This window comes from Protopterus annectens, chromosome 2.part2 (genome assembly GCF_019279795.1).
Source record: "Protopterus annectens isolate FY-2018-M chromosome 2.part2, PAN1.0, whole genome shotgun sequence".
Lineage (NCBI taxonomy): Eukaryota > Metazoa > Chordata > Ceratodontiformes > Protopteridae > Protopterus > Protopterus annectens.
In genome coordinates this window covers 27,813,265-27,840,002 of record NC_056730.1, presented here as the reverse complement: position 1 = coordinate 27,840,002, position 26,738 = coordinate 27,813,265, and the positions used below count along the sequence as shown (strand labels likewise).

The 26,738-nt window shown below is 37.3% G+C and overlaps 1 protein-coding gene across 1 annotated transcript in view; it reads left to right on the top strand.

Moving 5' to 3' along the window:
• CMYA5 (cardiomyopathy associated 5) overlaps window positions 1–26,738 on the top strand; it is a 704,220-nt gene that overhangs the window by 633,015 nt on the left and 44,467 nt on the right. Inside the window, exon 11 of the mRNA XM_044063710.1 lies at window positions 15,208–15,313. Within this exon, the coding sequence (XP_043919645.1) occupies window positions 15,208–15,313 (106 nt within the window). The remainder of the gene's footprint in view (window positions 1–15,207; window positions 15,314–26,738) is intronic.

Here is a 26,738-nt window from a genome sequence, read left to right as displayed (position 1 = left end):
AAGATATGACAGACAGACCATGATGCTTTGCTAGAGATGCCTGCATCTGTCTCACTTGGGCTTCAGGCTTCTGGCAAAGGCCCTTGCCTCCCCATAGAAGCTTTTTTAGAAAAAGTCATAAGGTCAATTCTATCAATGTAAAAATTTCAACAAAATGCAAATTAAAGGTAATGCTGCTAAATGCTAGGAGTCTAAACATGAAAATGCACTCATTGCAAACATTCTTAACCCTGGAAGATGCTGACATTTGTGCAGTCACAGATACCTGGTTCAAAGCTGGGGAAAGCACCCCAGCCTTACCTGGTTACTCATCCTATCATATATTCAGACCCCAAACTGTGGGCAGCAAAGCCAAAGGAGGTGGAGTTTCAATATATATTAAAGACACATACACATCCAGGCTGGTCAAACATTATGACGCGAAACAGACACTCCAGGTGCAGTTAACCATTGACAAGACCCCTTTTCAAATTATAGCTAGCTACAGGCTCCCAAATTTGACTCAAGATGCCCAGTCCACCTATCTGGACCTCTTCAAATCTATCATGATTCAACCCTTTACCCTGATCCTGGGTGACTTTAATTAGCCAACCATAGACTGGAAAAACTACCAGAACACAAATATCCAGAGATTCCTCAATTTTATCAAAGCAAATTCCTTGGAACAGCTAGTTGATATCCCCAGAAGAGGTGATAATATCTTGGACTTGGTATTAACCAACATGAGTAACCACTGCAGCACCCCTACAGTATCATCCTCACTGGTAAGATCCGACCATAAAGAGGTCACTTTCAAAGTCACCATCTCCACTGACCCTCCCTCTAGCTAAGGTCAAACAAAAAAACTTCTCCAAAGCTGATTACAACCTCCTGAGGGATGGTATAAACAGCTTCATTGCCCCCTCCCCCACTGTAGGAACTGGCACCAATGTCCAAATCTACACCAAAGTACTATACAAGTATTTATATAGATGCATGGAATCAGGAATACCTGACAGGACAAAATCATTCTCCGCAAGGAAGAGTAAACCTGTCTGGTGGACATCTGCAATAAATAAACTATATAACAAAAGGAAAAATTGCTGTCCAGGACCAGGAAGGAGCAGGTGCCCAATTGGAATCAATTTCTGCTTAGCCTGAACAAGCAAATAAGAGCACAAGTGAAATCCTCTAAAGCCAACTTTGAGTTCAAATTGGCCACATCTACTAGAGACAATCATAAGGCCTTCTTCACATATGTCCGCAATCTCAAAGGAAGTACCCACATCTGTTCTGAACTGGTGGTGAAGGAGACCACATACACAAATGCTGTAGATATAGCCAATCTACTGGCTGACAGATTCAGCAAAAACTTCTACCCTCTGTCCCCCTCATCAGTAAATCAGGACATCCCCAGTACCTGCCCCCCACCCCTTATCTCTAGGGAACAGATCATCACTGCCCTCTCAAAGGGAAAAAATACAGCCTCCATGGGACCCGATAACATCCCAGGCTGCATCCTACATGACCTCAGGCATGAACTTGCAACACCATTAGGCACCCTATTTAACCAAACCCTGCGTAGCAGTTTTGTCCTAGCCAAGTGGAGGACAGCCACTGTCATCCCTTTACACAAAGGTGGAGTGTCCACCGATCCAGGAAATTATAGACCCATCAGCCTAACTAGCCTGATCTGCAAGGCCATGGAATGGATTATCATGGACTTCATTAACAGGGACATTGGCAGCCTCTAAACACTCAACCCCACACAGTTTGGCTTTGTCAAGGGGAGATCATGTCTGTTAAATCTGGTTGACTTCTTTGAGACAGTCACCAAAGCCATGGACAAGGTAAAGACTTTGCATACCGCCTATCTTGACCTGGCCAAAGCCTTCAACACTATTCCCTACTCAGGCATAGATGGGTAGCAAACTGGCTTACTGATAGAACCCACCTAATCAAAATAGGGTAAGCCACCTCAAGCAGTAGACCCGTAATGAGTGGTGTACCTTAGGGATCGGTCTTTGGGCCTCTGTTATTTGGGATATATTTCTCTGAAGTGCAGGCCAAAGCCAATGGGCTATGGCTGACCAAGTTTGCAGATGACTGCAAGCTGGGGGCAGTCATCAATTCCCCAAGTGATGTGGACATCCTCCAAAAGGGTCTCACCCAAACAAATGACTGCTGCTAGAAACATGGCCTCAAGCTGAATGCCAAGAAATGCATCATCCCCTTTGGGTAAGTGATGTCCCCACATATGACATTAATAACAATGTCCTAAGTACACAATCAGTAGTGAGGGATTTGGGTACCCAGGTTGATAGCAATCTGTGGAATAGACTCCCTCTTCACATTAAGCAGAGTACCTCATAATCCCTTTTTAAGTGCAACCTGGATAACTGGATGGGAAACAGAAAATACACCCCTGCTGGACAGGGGCGTTGGGTACTGACATAAACAACCATGGGCTAAACTCTTGGCTAGGCTGATAAGGGCCTCAGGTCAATAGCCTAGTAACCACCTATGATCCTTATGCCATGTATTTTTTACCTCATCAGTACAGTATAAGAGGACTGTTTTGCTCTACTTTAGAAACACGGCATAAAACCAATTCTGATGTCAATAAGCATTAAGATGCCTGCTAAATATCACAAGCAACATAAAAGCAAAGGGTAAAAATGTCACACAGACAAACCATTCAGTGAAAACTGCAAGAAAGGCGCAACTTTAATCCTCCTATAGTGGTTGTCCATGGAATATAGGCAAACAGCCCCCTAAGGACATAGGGATAATTTTCCCATATCCTACGGGCACCAACTACAGGAAGATTGGCTGGGTCTTTCTTGCAGTTCTAATGTGTGTGTGTGTGTGTGTGTGTGTGTGTCTATATATATATATATATATATATATATATATATATATATATATATACACATACTTATACATACATATATATATATATATATATATATATATATATATATATATATGTATGTATAAGTATATATATATATATATATATATATATATATATATATATATATATATATCCATGCATGACCTGGGCCATGCAGGTATTCAGAAGAATAAAATTGACAAGTAACAGTATTGCAGCTGAAATATTTGCAATTAGTGACTGAAACTGATTAATAACAGTATAACATTTGCACTAGTATTACATTTATAGTAATGGAGCATTTACAGAAGAAAAGTTGTAATTATTGTATCAGCCTTACTAGTAACATGAGATGAGAGAAAGTACTAGGGTAGAGGAAACTTAGCATAGAAAAACAAATATAATTTGTAATTTCAAGTTCATTTTAAATACATAAATGCCACTGTTGTGGCAGGACAGGTAGCCGACATCCTTCTAAGTTGCGAGTTGCTGATTGAAGGCTTAGTGTCTGTTATTCTAAGAGTGTATTAGTTCTGGTTTAAGCACTTTGGCTTCGGGCCAGTTATTTTACATTAAGAAGGTATGGTCTGCACTCTTGTTGGAGGAGAGAGTAGATTCTGCCCTTCTGAGCTGAAATTGGTACTCCTTGTTTGCTGTAGGATAGACTAAATTCAGACCTGCTGAATCTAGGTAAGTTTGTATAACTTTTTTAGCACTAATCCAGACCATCTTTTTTGGAGAAGGTTCCCCTGCACCCTAGTGACAGGAGTGTGCAGTTAGAACTTGTCTGATCGAAGACTGCTGGAACGGGGCTCAGTTTTTAGCTTTTTATTGGTTAATTTGTTTAAATCAGTTTGCTCATTTGCTACTGTTATATATCAAAAAAATACACGTTATGCATCGCTGCTTAGCTAGGGTTTTATTTTATTTTGCATCTACTAAACTATTCCTGGCACCATAAAGTCTGCTCTTCAACTTTTTCCTTAGAACTAACCAGTTTTTTAGTTTTAGCACTCAAATCTGTTTCTTTGATTAGAACTCGTATGCACTAAATAAGCTACAAAACACTACAGCACTCAACTTTCCTCACTTGTCTAGAGGAAAACAGTTTTTAGTACTTAATAAATAAGCACCTATCAGGGCATGTCTAAGGGTCAGCTCCCAGTGTTTTCTCTTGTCTACCCGATGAATCTGGGCATCTTGGGGCAATGCAGCAATTGCCTCATGCACACAGACCAACTCTATCCTCCTGCCACCCAATACTACAACTTGTGAGAGATGCACTTATATAGCCAAACTGGATGCAAAGCTCTTTTCACCCAAGACTGGACTAGACAGTCAAGAGGAGAAGTTAAACACTTGCACCACACTCATCACATAGTCCCTCAAAACCTACACCACCACAACACACACATAGCAACACAAAACACACACCTACATTCGTGGAGGCTCTCAATAAAAATCTGCTCAAGCAACAGAGACCTCCAAAGCAGAAACACATGCAACCTCCACCCCTCAACACAACCCAAATGACACATAGTCCACAACTCAGTGCGCCACTCAACCATAACCCATAAGGCACAACAACGTACCCAACACTCTAGTCATAGGTGACTCTGTAGTCAAGCACACTGATGTTCCACTCACCAGGCTAGACAAGGAGAAGGTTACTGTCAGCTGCCTGTCGGGTGCCAGGATCTGCCACATAACCCACGCACTCAGATCACTCCACAAGTACAAATATGACTCTGTCATTGTCCATGTTGGTGTGAATGACCTGAGATGTACCTCCCTGGACTACATGAAAAGAGACATGGAGGAACTCTCTGATCTTGTAGCCCAGGCATGTATGACACTAGCCCTGAGTAGCATCCTGCCATCATCCAGAATGATACCACAGTACAAGGACAAAATGATTGACTTCAACAATTGGCTAAGCTTCTGGTGTAATTTTAAGGGGATCCAGTATCTGTCTGCCTGGGATGACATGATAGACAGACCACGATGCTTTGCAGAGATGGCCTGCACCTGTCGCCCTTGGGATACCGGATACTGGCTAAGGCTCTTGCCACCCCTATAGTGCCTTTTTTAGGCAAGGTTCAAATGACAAATTCACCAACTTAACAGGTACAAGCAAGCAAAATCTGAGGGTAATGCTACTCAATGCTAGAAGTCTAAACCTCAAAATGCATTCACTCGAGGCACTCCTTAAAATGGAGAACATTGACATCTGTGCAGTCACAGAGACCTGGTTCAAGGCTCCAGAGAGCACCCCTGCATTACCAGGCTATAATTTATACCACACCTTTCGGCCACCTAACCTGGACCGAAACACTAAAGGTGGAGGGCGTGTCCATATTCATTAAGGATATCCACACCTCCAGGCTAGTTGCTCAGCATAATGCATCCGAGATTATCCAAGTGCAACTAACTCTGGGCAAGACCGCAATCCAAATTGTAACTTGTTACAGATCCACCACCATGCCCAAGGATTCCCACTTCTCATTTCTTGATACATTGGAAAATATTAAGGTACAACCCAACACCCTAATAATGGGCAATTTCAACTACCCCACCATTAACTGGGAAAACTATTCATGTACAAACTCTTTTGCTCAACGTTTTCTGGAATTCATAAATTCCAACGCCTTGGATCAACTTATTCACACCCCCACCAGGGGCAGCAATATCCTAGACTTGGTCATTACCAACATGGGTGACTGGTTTTCCACACCAGAGGTCAATTTCTCATTGGTCAGATCCGACCACAAGCTAATCAGCCTAGACATCCACATCCCGCTCCCACCCCCCATTTGGGAAACCACCGTAAATAATTTCTCCAAAGCCAACTTCACGCTTCTTGACAGAAGTGGCAAACTTCACTACACCTATGCAAGCAGACAATAGAGATACAACTGCTAAATCCTACACAAAATGCACTTTATAAGCACTTACACGAGTGCATGGATTGTGCTATCCCTAACAGAACCAAGATAATATCCTCCAAAAAAGGGAAGCCAATCTGGTGGTCCCCTGCCATAAACAAACTCTACAACAGAAAAAGAAAATGTTGCAAAAAAGAGTAAAATCCCATGACTGGAAGAACTCCCTGGTCAGCCTCAGTAAGAAGCTGAGATCCCTCATAAAATCCTCCAAAGCTAGTTATGAAAACTAAATCGCCACTGATTCTAAAGACAACCAGAAAGCATTCTATAGCTATGTCAAGAATCTCAATGGCAACACTCATATCTGCTGAGTTACAGCACAATGACAATAATATACAGAACCAACTGATATTGCCAACATCCTGGCAGATAGGTTCAGTAATAACTTTAGATCCCCTCACCCCCTAAAGGGCCTATTTCTATACTGGAAGAATGCAAAGTCCCTGTAATCACGACTGCACAGGTAAAAACCACACTCTCCAAAGCCAAGAACACAGCATCCATGGGACCTAACAACATTCCAGGCTGCATTCTACATGAACTACAGAATGAACTTGCACCCCACCTAAGCACCATGTTCGATCATAGCCTCACCTCAGGCTTTGTGCCTACTGAATGGCACACAGCGACAGTTATCCCACTTCACAAAGGGGGAGCCACCACAGACTCTGGGAACTACCGCCCTATTAGCCTAACAAGCCTGGTCTGCAAGGCCATGGAATGTATCATCATGGAACTTATAAACAAATACATTGGTAATCTCCAACCTCTGGACCCCACCCAGTTTGTGTTTGTAAAAGGCAGATCATGTCTCCTAAACCTGATTGACTTCTTTGAAGCAGTCACCAAAGCCGTAGACAAGGGTAAGGTGGTTCACACAGCTATCTAGATCTCGCCAAGGCTTTTGACACCATCCCCCACTGTGGAATTATAGATAAACTCACTAAACTAGGTATAAATCCCTATGTCACAAGATGGGTTGCCAACTGGCTCACTGACAGAACCAACACTGTGAAAGCAGCAGACTCTAAATCCGACTTCAGACCAGTGACAAGCGAAGTACCACAGGGTTCAATCCTGGGTCCTGTCCTGTTTGGTATCTGCTTTTCTGATGTACAGACTAACACAGAAGGTCTTTTGATAATGAAGTTCACAGATGACTGCAAACTAGGAGCCATAATCGAAACTCCTAATGATGTGGACATCCTACAAAAGGGCCTCACTGAGACAGATGCCTGGTGTCAGACCCATGGCCTCAAGCTCAATGCCAAAAAGTGCATCATCATCCCCTTTGGTAAAAACTGTATACCCATGAGCTACCACATAGGTGGTAGTCTACTTAACACCAAAAGTGTGATAAGAGACCTTGGGACACAGGTGGACAGTAGTCTCTCCTTTGATAATCACATCGCCACAGTAGTCAGGAAATCCTTCTACGTGGCACACCTCATCACAAAAGGTTTCTCATCCAGGAAAAAAGAGGTCATCGTTCCCCTCTACTCATCACTCATTAGACCCATTATAGAACACAATGCCCCTTTTAATATGTGCCTCACAAGATATCTACAACAACTGGAAAGGCCGCAGAAATACCTCACAAAGAGGATTACTGGCCTCAAACAGATGCCATAAGCAGACCGTCTCAAAACACTCCAGCTTTATTCCGTTGCATATCGCCTACTCAGAGGCGATCTCTGGCTAACATACAAAGCTATGTCAAACCCAGAGCTGTTGGACATGCTCCCCTTAAAGAAATCCCAGTCCCTCCGAGATACACACTCTAGGGACCTAAACCTTGTCACCACAATAAACAGAACATGCTGGAGGGATAGATTCCTGTCCCAGAGACTTCCCATACTCTGGAACAAACTATCTACCTATATCAAACAAAGCTCCTCATTAGCACTTTTCAAGAAAAATTTTGATGATTAGATGGGAAATAGGAAATTCACCCCGGGGATCACCTCTGTGGCTGTGCTCGACAGGGGCACAGGAAAATACTTTTCTTGGGTGGCGAAAGCCAGGGTACCTTTTTGGCTAGGCTTATATAGGCCTTAGGGCTGATAACCTAGTACCTACCTATGAACCTATGAACCTATAATAATTAAAACAGTAATATACCCTGGGTGCCATACTAAATACAGAAAGTAATCCACATGCAAAAAGAACTGCAAATTACTTTAAAAAATGTAGTTTCTGTATGTAATCATCATATTTGTTTTAATTGCTTAAAATAGCATTTGTGGAAAATGTAAAGTAAATGCTTAGGAAAAGAAGATAAAACTACAGACTGAGGTTTATCACCTGTTTAACATAAGAAGTCATAACAGTCTGTGATAAATTAAGTACTGCACTCAGAAATCAGTACCCCTGAGTGTTTTAGTTATGAAAAGACATCCATAATTGTATTCCTCAAACTGTTCAGGACCCATCGGTCCCCTTTAAGGGGGACATGTAATTACTGAGGTGGAAATCTGAAAATATTTTGTAAATTCAGGATATTAAATCAAATTTCATAATATCCTAAGATAACTGGTCAGAATCTATGTACGTACATGCAGTCCTGATTTTCAGAGGTCGAAGCTGGTCCAGTTCTATTCCTAATCCTGTTCTTTCCACACAGTGAGTTGATTTAGCTCTAATGTTTATGAGTGTATTAAATGTCTGAGCATGTAAAGAATGCAAATGTTTTTGCAACTTTCCAGTTTTGTAATGGTATTGAACTAACATTACCTTATCTCACTAAAAGTTCTTAATGTGACCATATCGCACAGAAGATATTTTGAATCTCATATGGTCAAAAATAATGCAGTCTCCTGTCTACATTCATAATAAACATGTATTCATTTTTATTGTTGAAACATCTGCGTTGATCTTTAAGACATAGTACAGAGCATAAAACAGCTTCAGTTTCTCCTGCAAAGTTATATGGAGATGAAACAAAGTGTTTCCAGCAAAGCATAGCCAACTTATTTTGAAACCATTGGGTCTAGCTTAGTCTCAGTGGATTCATATTGCCTGTTGAGAAAAGGAGCTGGAAAAGAAGGCCTCATCAGGAAAATGGATGCATGAGGTAGAGAAGCTTCTGGATGAGAGTGACAGATGGGAATGATGGACATTGATAGCACTACGGTTTTTGTAAGCAGTCCCAAGGTAGCCTCTGAAAGGGGGAATCTTTGGGCAAGATCTTCCTTCATAAAGTTTTGCAGTTGCAAACACCACGAAAGCTAACATAGAAAAAAGCAGTAGAATCACTTACATTCTAAATCATTAGTACTGGAAACTGCAAAAGCCATGACCAAGGACTGCGGATACCAGGAATCACTATGAACAAGCAGTATGGACAACCAATATCGAAAAGGTGACACTGATAGCCCTGACTCCTCAAGTAAAGATACCAGCACTGCAAAGGTAGATGTCAGAATCACATAGAAGCAGAGGGAACCAGGGTTTGGAAAGAGAGAGGAATGGTCTGAATGTCTGGAAGAGGAAATGCAACTGATTCAACAGCCATGATGGCTGTAAGTTTAACCGATTCCCCAAAAAACTTCACACATCTCTGATACTTAATTTTGGACAGCCTTTACCTGGTGAAGGGAGGTCCTCTACAAGGGAAACTATAATAGCATACTTAGATGATTCCCGTTTTATTCTTTGGATGATCTCTGATTTGTCCAGCTTCCTTTTAGAAGACAGCTCGTATGGATTGGGTGCAGAAGTTGAAGAAGATTATGCTGGACAGAAATGCTCTTTCTTAAGGGTGAAATAATTCTTATAAAGCAGATATAGCTCTCTAGTGCTCTGTTACAGCTATAAATGACGGTGTTATTGAATCCATGGCAAATAAAACACAAATAGGTGTTAAGCTGGATGACTAAGGAATAGAATCACCAAATGTTCCTGTAAGTAGAGAGAATATGTCAGGAGCAGCAGTGATGGCAGACCTAGTTCCAGTACTGAGGAGTATAAAACACAATTTTCACATAGAAGGGAATATAAATTGAAGACAAAACAGTGTAAGAAACTTCTGTGTGTGGAAGGTTTTCAGTCCATATATCTCTAGTTAATCACTGACACTGTATATTAATCAGGTCAGACAATAGTAGTAGAAGTAACGAATTTAAACTCGTTTTAAGTAAAAAAATATATATATATATATAATTGTACAGCATTACTAAGTATTCAAAAGTAATCCAAGCAAGGCAGGCAGACAGTCTGTTTCCAGTCAAAAATCTTTTATTAAGTACACAGACAAGTGATTCAAGTAAAACAAAAATAGAGTAATAATTCCTCACAAGCTTTCTAAATATATATATACTTTTTATCAGGCATGGGAGTGGTTTATTTTGCTGTAAAACAAAGTGTTATTGGTACACATGTTAAATTCACATCCCTTCCCCCATCAGTGTGACATTCGAGCTGTTCCTGCCCTACTTAGTAACTGTTATAGTAATATTATAACCCTTATGTACTTTAAATAAAATTTATAATGATGTGGTACCTCTTATTTAACCAGATTATTAAGTAGATTATTAAGTCTGTGATTTCATTCAAGACAATATACTACATGGCTGGAAATATATCAACCTTAGTTCATTTGGTAATCAAAAATATATATAAATATATACATATACATTTTGCATGTAAAAATCAATTTCTATTTTCATAACCTTTTGTTAACATAGATCACTTTCGTCCTTCTAGAGTTCTTCAGGTCTGTGTACAAGAACCCTAAAAACTATCTATAAAAGTATATATAATTGTATAATTAGTTAGTATTGGTATTACACATCATTTTGAATAAAGTGGAAAAAAGAACCAGAAAAAAATAAAAATAAGAAAAAATGTATGTATTATGATGGAAACAAAATATGTACTTAAATTACAACTGATTTAAAATGGTATTTAAAACCAACTGGTAGAATAAAATAAAATAAAATAAAATAAAATTATATTTAGAAACCTCGTGAGGAAATTATTACTCTATTTTTGTTTTACTTGGATCGCTTGTCTGTGTACTTAATAAAGGATTTTCGACTGGAAACAGACTGCCTGCCTGCTTTGCTTGGATTACTTTTGAATGCTTAGTAATGCTGTACAATTATATATATATTTTTTATTTATTTATTTATATATTTATTTATTTTTTTTACTTGACGAGTTTAAGTTTGCTACTTCTACTACTATTGTCTGATCTGATTAATATACAGTGATTAACTAGAGATATATGGACTGAAAATCTTCCACACAGAGTGGTTTCTTACACTGTTTTGTTTTTGGACCCACTACACTTGTTTAGTGGGTTGTTTTGCAACTTCGGGGATACCACAGAGATTACTTGTTTTTTGAATATAAATTGAAGAAGTCATGACTGAAGACCAAAAAGAAAGAGGTTAGAAAAAGAAAACTCCTACCTGCTATGATACACACACACACACACACACACACACACACACACACACACACACACACACACACACACACATACACACACACACACACACACACACAAGTAAACTTTAATTTTGTTGAATAGCAGTTTGCAGCCATTACTTTATGAGATGCGGCTTTCATGTGACAAAGTCAAAAGATAATTGGATGTGCTATGCATGACAGCAGATAAGATTGTTTAGAGAAGGAATGCAGTGCATTAGTACAGTGGTTCCCAAACTTTTTTGATTCTCGGCTTACTTGCTGAATCCAGGTTTTCCCAAGCCCCCCCCACGGCACGCATACAGTGCATATTTCAGGGGTTTCCAAAATGTGTGCTGTGTGCACCCTGGAGAGCCACTGCTTCCTCACAGGGGCACCGCCAACTAATATGCTTAGCTGCAAAATAAACTGCGAACAGTTCGCAATTTATTTTGCAGTTAAGCTTATTAGTGCACAGCGAGTGTGTTATGAATGCAGGAATGAATGAAGAAGTGGCTGTGTGTGTGTATGTGTGAGATCGGGAGACTGAGAGCAATGTGTGACTGAATGCAGGTATGAATGAGGAAGTGGCTGTGTTTGTATATGTATGAGATCGGAAGAGTGAGAGGGATGTGTGAGTGAATGCAGGTATGAACGAGGGCGTGTGTGTGTGTGTGTGTGTGTGTGTGTGTGTGTGTGTGTGTGTGTGTGTGTGTGTGTGTGAATGAATGCAGGTATGAATGAGGAAGTGTGTGTGTGTGTGTGTGTGTGTGTGTGTGTGTGTGTGTGTGTGTGTGTGTGTGTGTGTGTGAGTGAATGAATGCAGGTACGAATGAGGAAGTGGCTGGTGTGTATGTGTGAGATCGGGAGACTGAGAGCAATGTGTGAATGAATACAGGTATGAATGAAGAAGTGACTGTGTGTGTGTGTGTGTGTGTGTGTGTATGTGTGTGTATGTGTGTGTGTGTGTGTGTGTGTGTGTGTGTGTGTGTGTGTGTGTGTGTGTGTGTATATATATGTGATTCACACCTCTCAGCTGTATAGATTTTCGAGAAAAAAATCTGGACAAAGCCTAAAATGATGGGAGGACAAATAGGGACAGATTTTAAATATTGCTCTTACAAACTTAGAACATTGATAGAATAATAGGTTTTGCATTAGCATGAATTCTCTGAAGGATGTGGAGTCTTAAACTCAAATGTTTGTCATTATTTAATACCTTCAATCCTCAACTATTTGCCAGAAAAGTACAGATTTCAGGAGCAACACACCAAAAACATAAGGCAAAAATCTGGACATTCAGTCACACACACACACACACACACACACACACACACACACACACACACACACACACACACACACACACACACACACACACACAGTCACTTCCTCATAGATACCTGCATTCACTCACACATCTTTCTCTCTCTCTCTCTCTCTCTCGATCAAACATACACACGCAGTCACTTCCTCATTCATACCTGCATTCACTCACACATCGCTCTCACTCTCTCCTGATCAAACACACACACAATCACTTCCTCGTTCATACCTGCATTCACTCACACATCGCTCTCACTCTCTCCTGATCAAACGCATACACGCAGTCACTTCCTCATTCATACCTGCATTCACTCACACATCGCTCTCACTCTCTCCTGATCAAACACACACACAGTCACTTCCTCGTTCATACCTGCATTCACTCACACATCGCTCTCACTCTCTCCTGATCAAACACACACACACAGTCACTTCCTCATTCATACCTGCATTCATTCACACATCGCTCTCACTGTCACATCCACACACTACACACCCACTTATGCATTCATTCATACACCACTCTCACTCACGCGATCTCACACCCACATGCCACACACCCACTTACGCATTAATTCATACATCCCGCTCACTCTTCTGATCTCACACACATACACACAGTCACTTCCTCATTCATACCTGCATTCATTCACATATTGCTGTCACTCTCCCAATCTCACACACACACACACACAGCCACTTGCCCATTCATACCTGCATTCACTCACATCAATCTCACTCACACACACACACACACACACACACACACACACACACACACACACAGCCACTTCTTCATTCATTCCTACATTCACTCACACATTGCTCTCACTCTCCCGATCTCACACACACACAGACAGCCACTTCCTCATTCATACCTGCATTCACTCACACATCGATCTCACTCTCCCAATCTCACACCCACACACACCCACTTCTTCATTCATTCCTGTATTCATTCACACATCTCTCTCACTCTAACGATCTTACACACACACACACACACACACACACACACACACACACACACACACACACACACACACACACACACTTCTTCATTCATTCTTGCATTCACTCACACATCGCTCTCACTCTCCTGATTACACACACACAGCCACTTCTTCATTCATTCTTGCATTCACTCACACATCGCTCTTACTCTCCTGATTACACACACACACCCACTTCTTCATTCATTCCTGTATTCACTCACACATCGCTCTCACTCTCCCGATCTCACACACACACACACACACACACACACACACAGACACACACACACACACAAACACACACAAACACACACACACACACACACACACACACACACACACACACACACACACACACACAGCCACTTTTTCATTCATTCCTGCATTCACTCACACATCGCTCTCACTATCCCGATCTCTCTCTCACATACACACACACACACACACACACACACACACACACACACACACACACACACACACACACACACACACACACACACATACAGGCATTCATTTACTTGCAATCAGCTGCTAAGCTTCGCAACTTCCCTGTAAGGAATCCGCGTCTCCCCAGGGCACCGCGATGCACAGTTTGTGAACGCATGCATTAGTCTAAAAAGTGAGTTAGACTGAGAAATGCAGGGCATATTAAACTTGTCATATGGCAACTTAATGTAGTTTTTTCTGCTGTCAGAATTTTACTGCATAGCTGTGATTTTTTTTCTCTTTATGCATTTATTTACTTATTTTCATTATGTTGAGTTAATGACTAACTGCTCACACTGCACTTTATTTAATAGCTTCTGTTGTAATGTAACCAGCAGTTGGTAATTACATACTTTATTACTATTACTAGTTTACCAGCTGTATTCTCTGTACTTGTGATCTCACGTTTGATCTTACATATGCATCTTTTGCTTTGCCATTCCATTGTCACTTGATTGAATTCATGCAATTCCTTAGAATCAGAGCACCCACTTAACAGATGTCAGTCTAATTATTTGATTAAACTCATGAAGTCACTTTCTCGCTGTAATATGAAGGGTTCTTTAATCTTTATTGCATGTGTAGCGTTAGCCACACATCAGACATCTTACCTTATTTTTGTTCATAGAATTCCAGTTATACAGTATGAAAATAAACTGAATCCACTGGACGTAATAGTGGATATATGACCATCTACAACCATACACACGACTGTAGGCGGAGAACTGCAGTTTTAAGGGTAGCAGTCAGTGAACACATACTGCACCACAATATGCATGTATTCATCATTACTACTGTATGTGTATTTATCGGTGTGTATAATTAATGTGATTATTAATTTTGTTTTCCTTAGAAATATTAAATTATGTTTGTAGTTGTTAAAAGCTCATCCATGTGTTCAGAATTCACTGTAATTACCTGTAGGTCTATAAAAACAAGTTAACAAGCTGTAGGGAACTGTATGTAGAATTTTCAGTCTTCGTTCTGTGGCATTTTCCTTTATTAATGTGGTTGAACCCAGTCCCTTCTGTCTGTGAGAGTGCTGTAAAATAAGCTGAAACTACAGAAGTTCACTGTTAAAAAGTGAGCCATGATCACAACGATATCTTCTTATGCTTAAATCATAGAATTAATTTGAGTGTTGTTTTCTTATCTTTCATTTTAGGTACAAGATTTCATCTGCTGAGAGAGCAACTTCACCCAGGTTTAGAAATTTCTTCAGACGGAACTGTGATTTGCTTCACCAACACTGAACAGGGTCATCCCTCGCAGTAAGTCTTCTTGAAATGTATTAGACTTCTAATATTTAATTCTTGGCATGAGCAGAAAAAGTGGCTTATGATCTCCTTTTGAGTCTCATGTAGAATATGTTTAAATTTTGTGGGTAACAATACAAGACAGGGTTAGTGATTTTTGGGTCACTGACCCTGAGCATCAGGGTTACTACATGTAAAGGCAATGCTATCTCTGTGGGGTACAATCAGTGTTAATTCATGGAAAAAGAAGCCCTGAAATGCAAATTTACATAAGGGTTATCATGTAAGGCCCTGCTTGATTTGGGAGGTAAGCAGTATTAAATGCTTGACAAGGATGGCAAGAACTTTTACTTTAATTTACTTAAAGGTGCATTTGGCTGGACATCTTGTGGTCCCCATGACCACTTGCCTAGTATTTTTCCTTTGTTCCTATTATCCTTTGAACTGCTGTGATGGGGGATCCTTTGGTTCTTACTTGTATTAACCACAGTTCAGAAAGTGCATGAAGATATGAAAAAGCATATACATAGTGTGAAGACTCTGGTAATAAGACAGTTGTTGAAAAAAATGTTATGTTAAATAATAAATAATACTCAGCAACATGGAACTATTACTTTTGGAATAAAAATAAAGTTAAATTTTGTGGGTAGCAGGGTTTTATCCAGGGTAATCCTTACACAAAAATGCGCACTTAGTTAGACTTATCTATTTCAAGGATTGAGAAAAGTAGTCATGTCTGAATAAATGTAGGTCAGTTGGTAAGTGATCAGGCTTTAAAAATGTACTTTTACACATCTGTCATATTACAAAAGTATTTACCCCATAGAGGGCAGCTACACTGGGGTAAATAGCTGAAGTGACAAACAGATTCATAGGTTTATACTTGGCTAACAACCCGCACCAGGGTCTTTACAAGCCTAGCCATGCGATCCTAAACAGTTTTGTCCCTGAGTTACTTGGACATCTATATGGTGGGGTATGTTAGTAAGGAGGTAGCTAAGGGTTATGGTGAGTTTAAGTCAATTAATGTTGCCATTTGTCCATCAGAGACATGGGGGCCAGACTGGACACCAATTTACGATTTCCCATCTAGTGATCAAGGTTTCATTTGAAGAGGATCAGGGATGAACTCTGCCTCAGGTAGATGGGGAGCTTATTCCATCGTGTGGGGATCCTTTGAGGTTATATCAGTCCATCCAGCATGCTCTATTTATGTTACAAGCAAAGTTCAGATCCTTGGATCTAGTGTTTCTGGTGCTGTTTGTTAGTTTGTAGGTGTTGTTTTGTGTGTGTGCTCTAATGATTTCTGTGGATAGGTGGTGTTGATTGACAGCTTAGGAGGTCTTTGAGGTTTGGAAAGGTTTCTTTTAAGTGCCTCAGCTTAAGAAGGTCTGTGTGTGTGGTGAGCAGTATGTGTGAAGGATGTATTTTGTGTGCTCTTGACAACCTTGTTTATTAGTAAGATTTTTGCCTCCAAGGAATTTACGTATGTACATCTCTCACATATTATGTTAGCTACTTTAAGGATTAAAAGGTTGTCTGAGTACATGAGACAATTACTATATTGTCTCAGGATGTCCATATCTACTAAGATGACCACCGTGACATTAAGAAATTGCAAATCTATGTTGTCAGGACCTGTATTACGGTTGGGCTATTATGGCTTAGAGGCTTGGTTTTACAAGTGTCACCTGAATGGTGTCTAGGGTTAAGGCTAGATCTTTGATAATGCTATGATCTGATATTAGTACTGTTTAACAAACTAACTAGCTGCTCTAAGGTTAGCTCCATACAAACCCCTTCTATGTTACAAAATAAAGTCCTAACTGCTAGACTTATAGGTTTGCTACTATATAGGGTACTGCTAACTGCCACTGAGAAGGGAACAGCTCTGCAGAAACATGCTTAAATTATAGCAGACACTGAGCTTCCCGGAATGTGTCCAACTCAGAGAGATCTGTTAAACAATTTCATCCACATGATGAGTGATCCTCTAACTTCTTAATATAAAAGCACTGCAAAAGTAGCTCTCAAGTGTTGATTAACACCAAACAACTAAGTCCCTAACAAGCCTGCTGGCTGATGAAACAATCTCACTTTAAGCCTCCCTGTGTGTTACCCAACTCAGACAGACCAGGCTACCGTACTACTGCCACTAGAATAGCAGGTCCCAGTCTTCTTAATGTAAAAACACACTTTGGTTAGCCAAAGGTGAAAAGGTAACAACTAGCTACAAGAAGTAATTGTCACCTTAAGCCCCTTATTTGTTTCTTGACTTGGACAAACCAGGCTACCTTTCTACTGCCACTAGAATTGCAGGCCCAATCTTTTTAATGTAAAAACACACTTTTGTTAGCCGAAAGTGAAAAAACATCAGAAACAAGTCAAATAACTAGCTATAACAAGTAATTCTCATTTTAAGCCTCCATTTTTGCTACCTCAGGCACACCAGGCTACTTTTCTACCCCCACTAGAATTACAGTCCCAATCTTCTTTTTTTTTTAAACAAGAAACATCTTTATTAAATTATAATGTATGACATAGGCAATCATACATTTATATAAATGAAAACAAACCACACTGACATCATTTTAGTCATAAACATTATACATCACAAGCCATATTGACTTAATTGTAGTTGCTAATATTTTACATTACTTATAATCTATATAGTCATTGTCAGTCAAACATTACATAGCTCATTCTGATCTTGCCTTCTTTCAAACCTCTTTCCTCCTCTGCATGTATTGTTTCCACAATTTCCATTTTTTCTTATGTAATTAGTTCCTACCTTTTTCTAAAGATCCCAATTCCAGTTGTTTTATCTCTGTTACTATATTTACTACTTCTAGTAAACATGCTTTAGTCTTTTATTTCCATTTTGTAGTAATTGCCTTTTTGGCAGCCTTTCTATGTTTAGGCAATTCAGATTCTGTATCATAGCTCAAAAAATAATTTCCCTAGTTAGACCAATTTGCTCACCCAGTATCTCTGACAGAGCAGTCTGCAGGGAATCTTTAAAGTTTGCCAAATCATTAAACTCCCCAAAATATGTTTCCAAGTACCTCTCTTTTCCCCATCACACCTCCATTTGTTGTCTACCTGAGGAAAAATTATTTGGAGTCTACTTAGAGTACAAAAATGCCTATGCAAACACTTCCAAACAAAGATCCTAAATCTTCTAGACATTATTGCATATATGGGATATATATATATATATATATATATATATATACACACACACACACACACACACACACACATATATATATATATATATATATATACATGGTTCTAGGACGTAACATCGACAAGGAAAAGACCGACACTGACTTCACTGACGCAAAAACACCGACACAGAAATAATCGACACTACAAACCACGGACATTTAACAGGTAAGGGGTTTAAATTTCGCTAATCAAGCCTACCATGTTCAGGTAAGGTGGCAGTGTTATGCATGTGTTAAATTTAAACCCCTTACCTGAACATGGTAGGCTTGTTTAGCGAAATTTAAACCCCTTACCTGTTAAATGTCCGTGGTTTGTAGTGTCGATTATTTCTGTGTCGGTGTTTTCGCATCGGTGAAGTCGGTGTCGGTCTTTTCCTTGTCGATGTTACATCCTAGAACCATATACATACACCCCATTCTTTCTTTGTAAATTGCTTATCCAATCTTTCTTCCCAATTCTTTCTAACCTCCTTTCATTGATTCTTATAGTTATCATGCAATATTTTGTATGTTGTACTAATTATTCTTTTTTTTAACAACAGCTTATCTTCTATATTCTACTAAAAACTCTACCAGTGCTGGTCTTTCCCTTAGGATCCCCCTATTTCTTTCTCTTTGCCCATACTCTGATATCAGTCCTTGATAGGGAAGTCCAAATAAATCCTAGGCCTCTTCCCATTCTATTACCTTTCCCTCTCTAATTATTTCTTGTTTCATCATCATCCCTTTCCGTTTTGAATTATAGGTTTCTGCTTGTGCTATGTATAGGAGTCTTAACTGTGTAGCTCTGAAATACCCCTTCAAATTGCGTAATCCCGATCTGCCTTGTTTATTTGGATGACTCAGCTAATCCCACTTGACTCTTGCCATCATCCTCTCCTACAGCCCCAGTCTTCTTAATCTAGAAACACAAAACGGTGTTAAAGAGCAGGAACAACACAACAGTGATTTAAATGTTAAGATTAGTGCAGTATTTTAAATGTTGTTTAAATGTAGTTCCCTCATTGCAAAATATAGTCCAAATAGGTGGAAGATGTCATGTCTTGCCACATTATTAGATATTTTGGAATAATTATGTCTACATATTGTATAAGTGAGTTATTGCTAATGCAGCCCAGCTATGTAGTTTGTAATGGTGGAATATACTTATCCTGGACTAGAGAAGAGCTGTATTATTGAACTATGATAGCAGTCTGTAAGGGTGTACCACAGGGTAGCACAGTTGCAAGACTTTCTGTCAGTAAGGAAACCTTTGTCTGTGAGGTACTGAGCAAAGGGAGACTTTATCTAATTTATGTCACCATTCAGAACTCTTGTTTACTTATTTTTTATATGAAGCACATTCTGGCATTAGTCAGTTGTCCAAGTGTGGACTAAGTTTGAACTTCTCTGCAGGCAGATTATGCCCTATGTGTGAATGACATTTGAAGCAGAAATATATAGTAAATATTAATAAAGCAAAAAGTTATGGCTTTTCTTTCAGTGTCTCAAATCAAAATTCTAATGAAACCTGATGAAGTCTGATTCAACCTGCATACAAACAAAAGTGGATAATCATAATAAAATGTGTTTCTTCTTGGATTATTCTGGTGCACCTCATCTTGTCAGCATAGTCATTCTATTTTTAGATTCATGTATTGTTCAAATACTCAGTTGTCACTGAAAGTTGCAAACTCGAGATTATTTAAGTATAGTTTTTTTACAAACTGCTTGAAGGCTTTAGTTTGCATTTTTAATTATTTTTGGTCAAAGACTAATATGCGGTGAAGTTTTGTATTAATTATATACTTGTGTGTGGTGAGAAAAACGTAATTTGAACAACTAAGCTGAAGAGCTCAGGGGACATGGAAGTACATTTTTTCTTTTCTGTTGAGTGTTGCCTTGATCATGACAGAACGCTCGGAGATTGGTATTCGATAGACCAAAATATGTACCCCTATTCATACTTATCATCTGTACAGATTTTCATAGAATGTCCGTATTATTGTGTCATATTTTTGGTCCATTTTTCATAAAATTGTATTTTTCTGGCAAATCATTAGCAAGTCATTAAAGATTAAAGTAAGAAAATAATGATAGACATTTGAGTTTCAGGCTTCATACCCTTCAAAAAATTCATGCAAATGCAAAACCTGCTATGCTATCACAAGTTTGTAAGAGCAATATTTAAAAATAGTCTCTACTTTTGGGCTTTTGCTCCCATATTATTAATGACTTTGTCCAGATTTCTTTCTCCAAGAGGATAAGAAGTATGCCCCTATTATTAAAATGTAATCTCAAGACTTATTGTAGTGAAGGGGTATGAGGCATTTCGGTAGTTTTCCCTGTATTCTACTGCACACAGAAGAAATCCTGTATTATGTCTACCTTGTGTGAGTTGGTGGAGGGTTCCTCACTCTTCAAATTATCAAATGCATGGACACAGAAAATAAGGATATACAGTATAGTATACTGTATATAGTACTATGTGAAAACAGCACTGTTAGCACTTGTATGGGTCATAGGGTGAGGATGGCACAGAGAGCCCTGCTACATTTGAGCTGCATGCTTTTTGCTCTGAATATGGTAGGGAAAGATTTTAAATATTGCTCCTGTAAACTCAGATAGTTGCTAGAATAACGTATGAAGTCTGAAATTCAAATATCTGCCATTACTTATTATTATTTAGTGACTTCAATCTTCATGTTGTTATCCCACAATTCCAGTTGAGTGGGTGGGGTCACATGACTATGTATGCAGATTTTATGTTAATCATCATCCTGACTTTTGGCCAGTTGTACCTACTTTTCATGGGCCTTTGTCCAGATTGTTGATGTTTCTAGGTTGAGAGGTATGTCCCTGCTCTTAAAAAATCTTCAAAAACTCCAGTTTAGTCAGACCGAAAAAAGAAGAAACAAAAAACTGATAAAACCTCTGATTCACCATTAAAGACTTTTAAGAACTTCCAAAATAAATGATCTGGTAATATTTGTTATATCTAATATCAAGAAAATCAGAAAATGAACTCAAACTATTTATACTAAGTAATTAAATATTGGTCATGAAGCTGCCTTTCATATTTGGTTTTAAGTGATATATGCCCTCTAATAATTAAGTGTTCTGCACAAGAGATAAAAGACAGGTTAATGAGCCAGATTCCAAAACAGTTGCTCTTAGTGTAAGTCTGCTTGATTCCAAAAGACCTGCTCTCAGTGAAAGTGACTTACATCAGTGTAATGTCTGTCCATAAACAGACTTGCTACATGGAGCAGATTTCAAACGCCCAAGAGCAAATCTTTTGGAATCAGGCCTAATATGTTTCTTTTTTTTCCACTTATTGTTTTGCCCATTTGTTTTCTCTTGACTTTAAAAGTCTTAACAGTATTACATTGCTTTATAAATAATAATAAATAAATGACTTATACATAGAGTGATAGCTGGGAGATTAGAATTTACATGCACCAGCTACAGCTTTAATGTCCCTATGTGCAAAGGTATTCTTATTAACAGAAACATGTCAACCTCTACTTGCAATGGGTAATCTAAAAATATAATGTTTAATTACAGATTATAAATGATATCTTCACTGCACAAAATATATTGTTTCATGCCTTATGTTTCAATAAAACTGTACAGTGAGGAAGAAGTAAAGCAAATTGTCCATTATTTTTGTTGTAAGCTTCATTTAGTTTTAAACATTTTTTTCTTCTCCTCGCTGATAACATCCCACTTAGATCATGAGCGCTGCATCTCTAGTCTTATACAGAGTAATGTAATCAAAAGCTTCAATTATGAACTCTTTTATGAGCTGAATGACAGATTCTGTCGCATAGAAACATACACATAGTCAATGCTGATTATCAGTAATGGAAATGCCATTTCCTAATTGCATTATACACTAATATAGCCAAAGTTTACTTGGTTTAAAGGCTAGAAATGATGAGTGTGTAAATGTCCTCAGATTGCATGTTTATATAGCTAAGTTTACAAAAATGTACCCCATCCTTGTTATAAATGTTATACATTTTAAATATACGTTTACCGTTGAACTGTACTTGCTTTTCTTTTTTTTTTTTTTTTCTTCTTGGGCAGTATCAGAGCTCTTCCTTGCCTATTCACAAGATATAGCATGTACATTTAACTTTTACATGCTTATTCCGAAAGGAAGATCCCAAATGCCATTAAGAAAGGAAATAGAGGAAAAGGAGAAGCAGGGACTGGGAAAGAGAAACTTAGATGAAAGAGACATAATATATTAAATATATATAGACTGAAACATCAATATTAAGAAATGTGATTTTTTTTGCATTGTCTCTTATGTCACTATGATGAATAATCTTATGTGAAACTGAAGAAACACACAAGGTAGTGACCTGATACACAAATAAAAGATAAGGGAGGAAAGGGGGAGGGAATGGACAAAAATAAGAAAACATACTAGAAGAAATCATATTATAGTACCATTGAAGTACCTCATATCATGAATTTGATATTATTTTTATCTTTGTTTTATAAAAAATGGTATTTAATGGTCTAGTCTTTATGAGACAAGAAATTGGACAGAATGTAATTTTTTTTAAACAGATGAATATAATGTGTGCATTCTTGTTTTTTGTTCATGGTTCTCGTCTGTCATTGCACTCTTGATTGTTAAAATGTCAAAGTATTACATGCAACAGTTTTAAACAGATATAGTAAAAATTTTATATAATTAACCTCTGACATGAATGCTTATTTATAATGTGACTTTTTACAACATTAGAAACAAGGTCTTCTCTCTTACTTATAGTACCTAATATTATCCATATTTAACTTTGGAAGATGAAGGACAATTGCTTATGTCTTAGTCTGATTCCTAACCAATATGACTTTATACTTTCATGAATATGATTAGTTTCAGTCCTGGTACTTAACTTAATAAGTTAATTTAAATACACTAATAAATTAGGAAAAATGGAAGGGTGTAGTAATTATGTAAAAATTAGGGGACGAAAAAAGCAGACAGAGAAAGAAAGAGGAGAGGAGTGAGAGAAAGAGAGGAAAAAAGGGGAAACAGGAATATCTGATGTTCTCACAAAATATCATACTTGAAACTTGAAAATATAGTTGACATATCTATAATTACTCTTTTTAAAAATGTTATACTAAGGCACAGATAAAATATAATAAAATAAAAGGAGGGGAGGGCTGAGAGAAAAGGAGAGGGGAAAATAATTAAGTTATAAGAAAGATCATAATCATCATTCTCCAAGATAATTTTTTTAATTTTTATATTAAATGCAGAACTCTGACCTAAATAATCTTAAATCCTTAATACCTTCAGGGCTATGTTTTGTTTGATTGCTTGTGAGTGTTAGTCTAGAGATTAACTTACTTCTAGGCCAGGAATTTTGTTTTCATTTCCATGAGTGTAGTTATATTCTCATATTGTTTCTTAGATATATACATATTCACTAATTACTTAGGCATGTCTGAAAAAATATAACCTGCTTCATTACTTTCTTATGAGTCAACTGTTAATCTGTTTTTAAACTAAAAAACAAAACTTAAATTGATATTTTCTTTCATATCTTGAAATGGATTTACCTTTGCTGTCTTTAAATGTTAATGGTTTAAATGCATCTGAAAAGGGGGTGTTTATTGAATACCATAACAAAATGTTTGGTCCCTAAAACAATATAAAATTTTAACTCAATTCTCTTTTAAAATTAAACATAGTTTAGTTAATGATTTTATGGGAGTCAAATGTACTTGTGCCACAGATTATTCAAAAATCAAAAAAATAAAGAAAGAAATTTGTAAGTTGATAATGAAATATAATAATAGAATTTGGACCGTAGCAAATCTATATTGGTTCCCAGGAATGGGAGTTAGACTTGGCAAAACACATTTAGACTACATTACAGAAAATTCACAAGGTAGTCTAATAATTGGCGTTGACTTCAACTGCATATTAAATAATACTGAAACTACTATGACTTGTAATTTAAGATTGCTTTCTTCAGCTAAAGCTGTTAATAAATGGACTAAATTACTCAATTTAAAATAGCCATCCACAATAAGACAAAAACATGAGATATACACTTTATGCTTACTACAATAAGACAAAAACATGAGATATGCACTTTATGCTTACATATAAGGAACTCAAACTAGAACAGATAAGATAATGACTTTGCAAACTCTAACCTCAGAAATAACTTACTTTAGTATAATTTCCTGTTCCATTTTTACCATACTTCTTTTACATTAAAACTCTGAAAATTGAGGATGCAGATATAAATTGTGAAGTAGTAATAGGAAAAATGTAGAATAATTCAATTATTAAAAGGTTGAAAGATAGAAAAAAAATGTAAAGGAATAGGCATACAAGAAAAAAATAAAAGAAATGGGTGAGAATTATAATATTTAGAAATTTAAGGAAAAGAGAAGGTAATAACTTTAGGAATGTAAATAGTATTAAAATATAGTAGGAAGGATTGGGGTTTTAGAATGGTGTAATAAATGTGATGTAGATGTAATTGTACTAGAAGATACAAGATTCTTATCAAATGAAGAAAGATTACAAACAGAAAGATTATGGTGAAGATAATTTGGAATTTGGGAAATTATAAATATTCTGTAATAGGAATTCTTTGTAGAAATGCAATAAAAAATATATATATCTTTAGTAAGAATGGGAAGATATACTCTGTTGGGCTTACAATGGGAAGAACAGGCATGTATCATTATAGTGTTATATGCCTCTGTTACTAGCAAAGAAGCAGAAAAATTATTTCATCAAATTCTAGATTATGTAGTAGTAAATATAAATATTTTAATGACATGAGACTTTAATTGTGACTTAAGAGGAAAATGTAAAAATTATCAGAAGTTATGAGATGTGGTAAATTAATACTCTGAGATAGAAATTCATGGATTTACAGAAGGGGTTCCTACAGAAAGGAAATATATTATTTTATAATATCAGAAGGACTAATCATAAGGGATAAAGAATAAAGTAAACAGTTTTTTGGATAATTTAGCAATGTATAGAAGTAGAGATAGAGGAAAATATGAAATATAGAAACATAGGCAAAGGAATAAAAAGGGTAAATGAGAAAATAGGATAAAGAAGGAAAAAGACTACTAATGCAGCTAGGAGAGATCATATTACAATGAGAAAATGCTATAAGGATTGATCCAAATGGTGAACAAAGTTTAAGATTTAATATAAAAAATGTTATTTACAGTGGTTATATGATGTAAGAAAAGAAGATAAAGAAAATTAAAAAAACTTTTGGTAAAGGAGCATTGGAACATTTAGAAAATAATGAAATACCGATAGAGAGTATTTTGATAAAGAGAAAGGAATGTATAAAAAAAAAGATAAAATTAAAGAGCTATTATTCAAACAAATATATTTTCACAAGGAAAAAGAGAAGAAGTAGAAATACCACGCACAGGCAGAAAACAGGATCCAAAATATTTATTCTTCTTTAGCGCCTCGACTTAACCAGTGATACTTCTTGATGACTGGTTAAGTCGAGGCGCTAAAGAAGAATAAATATTTTGGATCCTGTTTCCTGCCTGTGTGTGGTATTTCTACTTTTGTGTTTTGCTATCTGGTGGTTTTGCAAAAAGAGAATAAGTGTCTGCTTATTTAAGTACACTAGTAAAGAAGATGGTAGTATAATGAAGGAAATGAAAAATACAGAAGGAGAAATACAAAGAACTCAGGAACAAATTATGAATGTTGTTGCAGAATATGTACAGGAGATATTTAAAGAAGAAAAAAAGAAATTAAAAATAATAGAAGTAAAAATGTTTTCAGAACAAGAAAACAAAGAATTTGAAAAGGAGATCTCTTTATATGAATTAGATAAATTATTCAGACAAGGAAATATAGATTCAGCTGCAGGGCCAAATGGAATAGGATATGAAATGTATAAAAAGTTAACAGAATGGCAAAAAATATTTTTAAAGATTTTGAATGAATGGCTAAATAAAGGTTTTACGTGCAAGGAATTATATAGTGGAATATTTAATTTATCTGGAATAAAGAAGAAAAAAACTATATATAATGAAAAATCGGAGGCCGATAGTCTTGAAAAGTAATGATTGTAAGATTTTTATGAAATATTTGAAACAAAGATGTAAAGTGCTATGAATAAAATATGCTTAGTATAAAAGGGAAGGGATGCCAGGAATTATTAATAATGTTAAGAGAGAGATTGTAAAATGGTATTAAA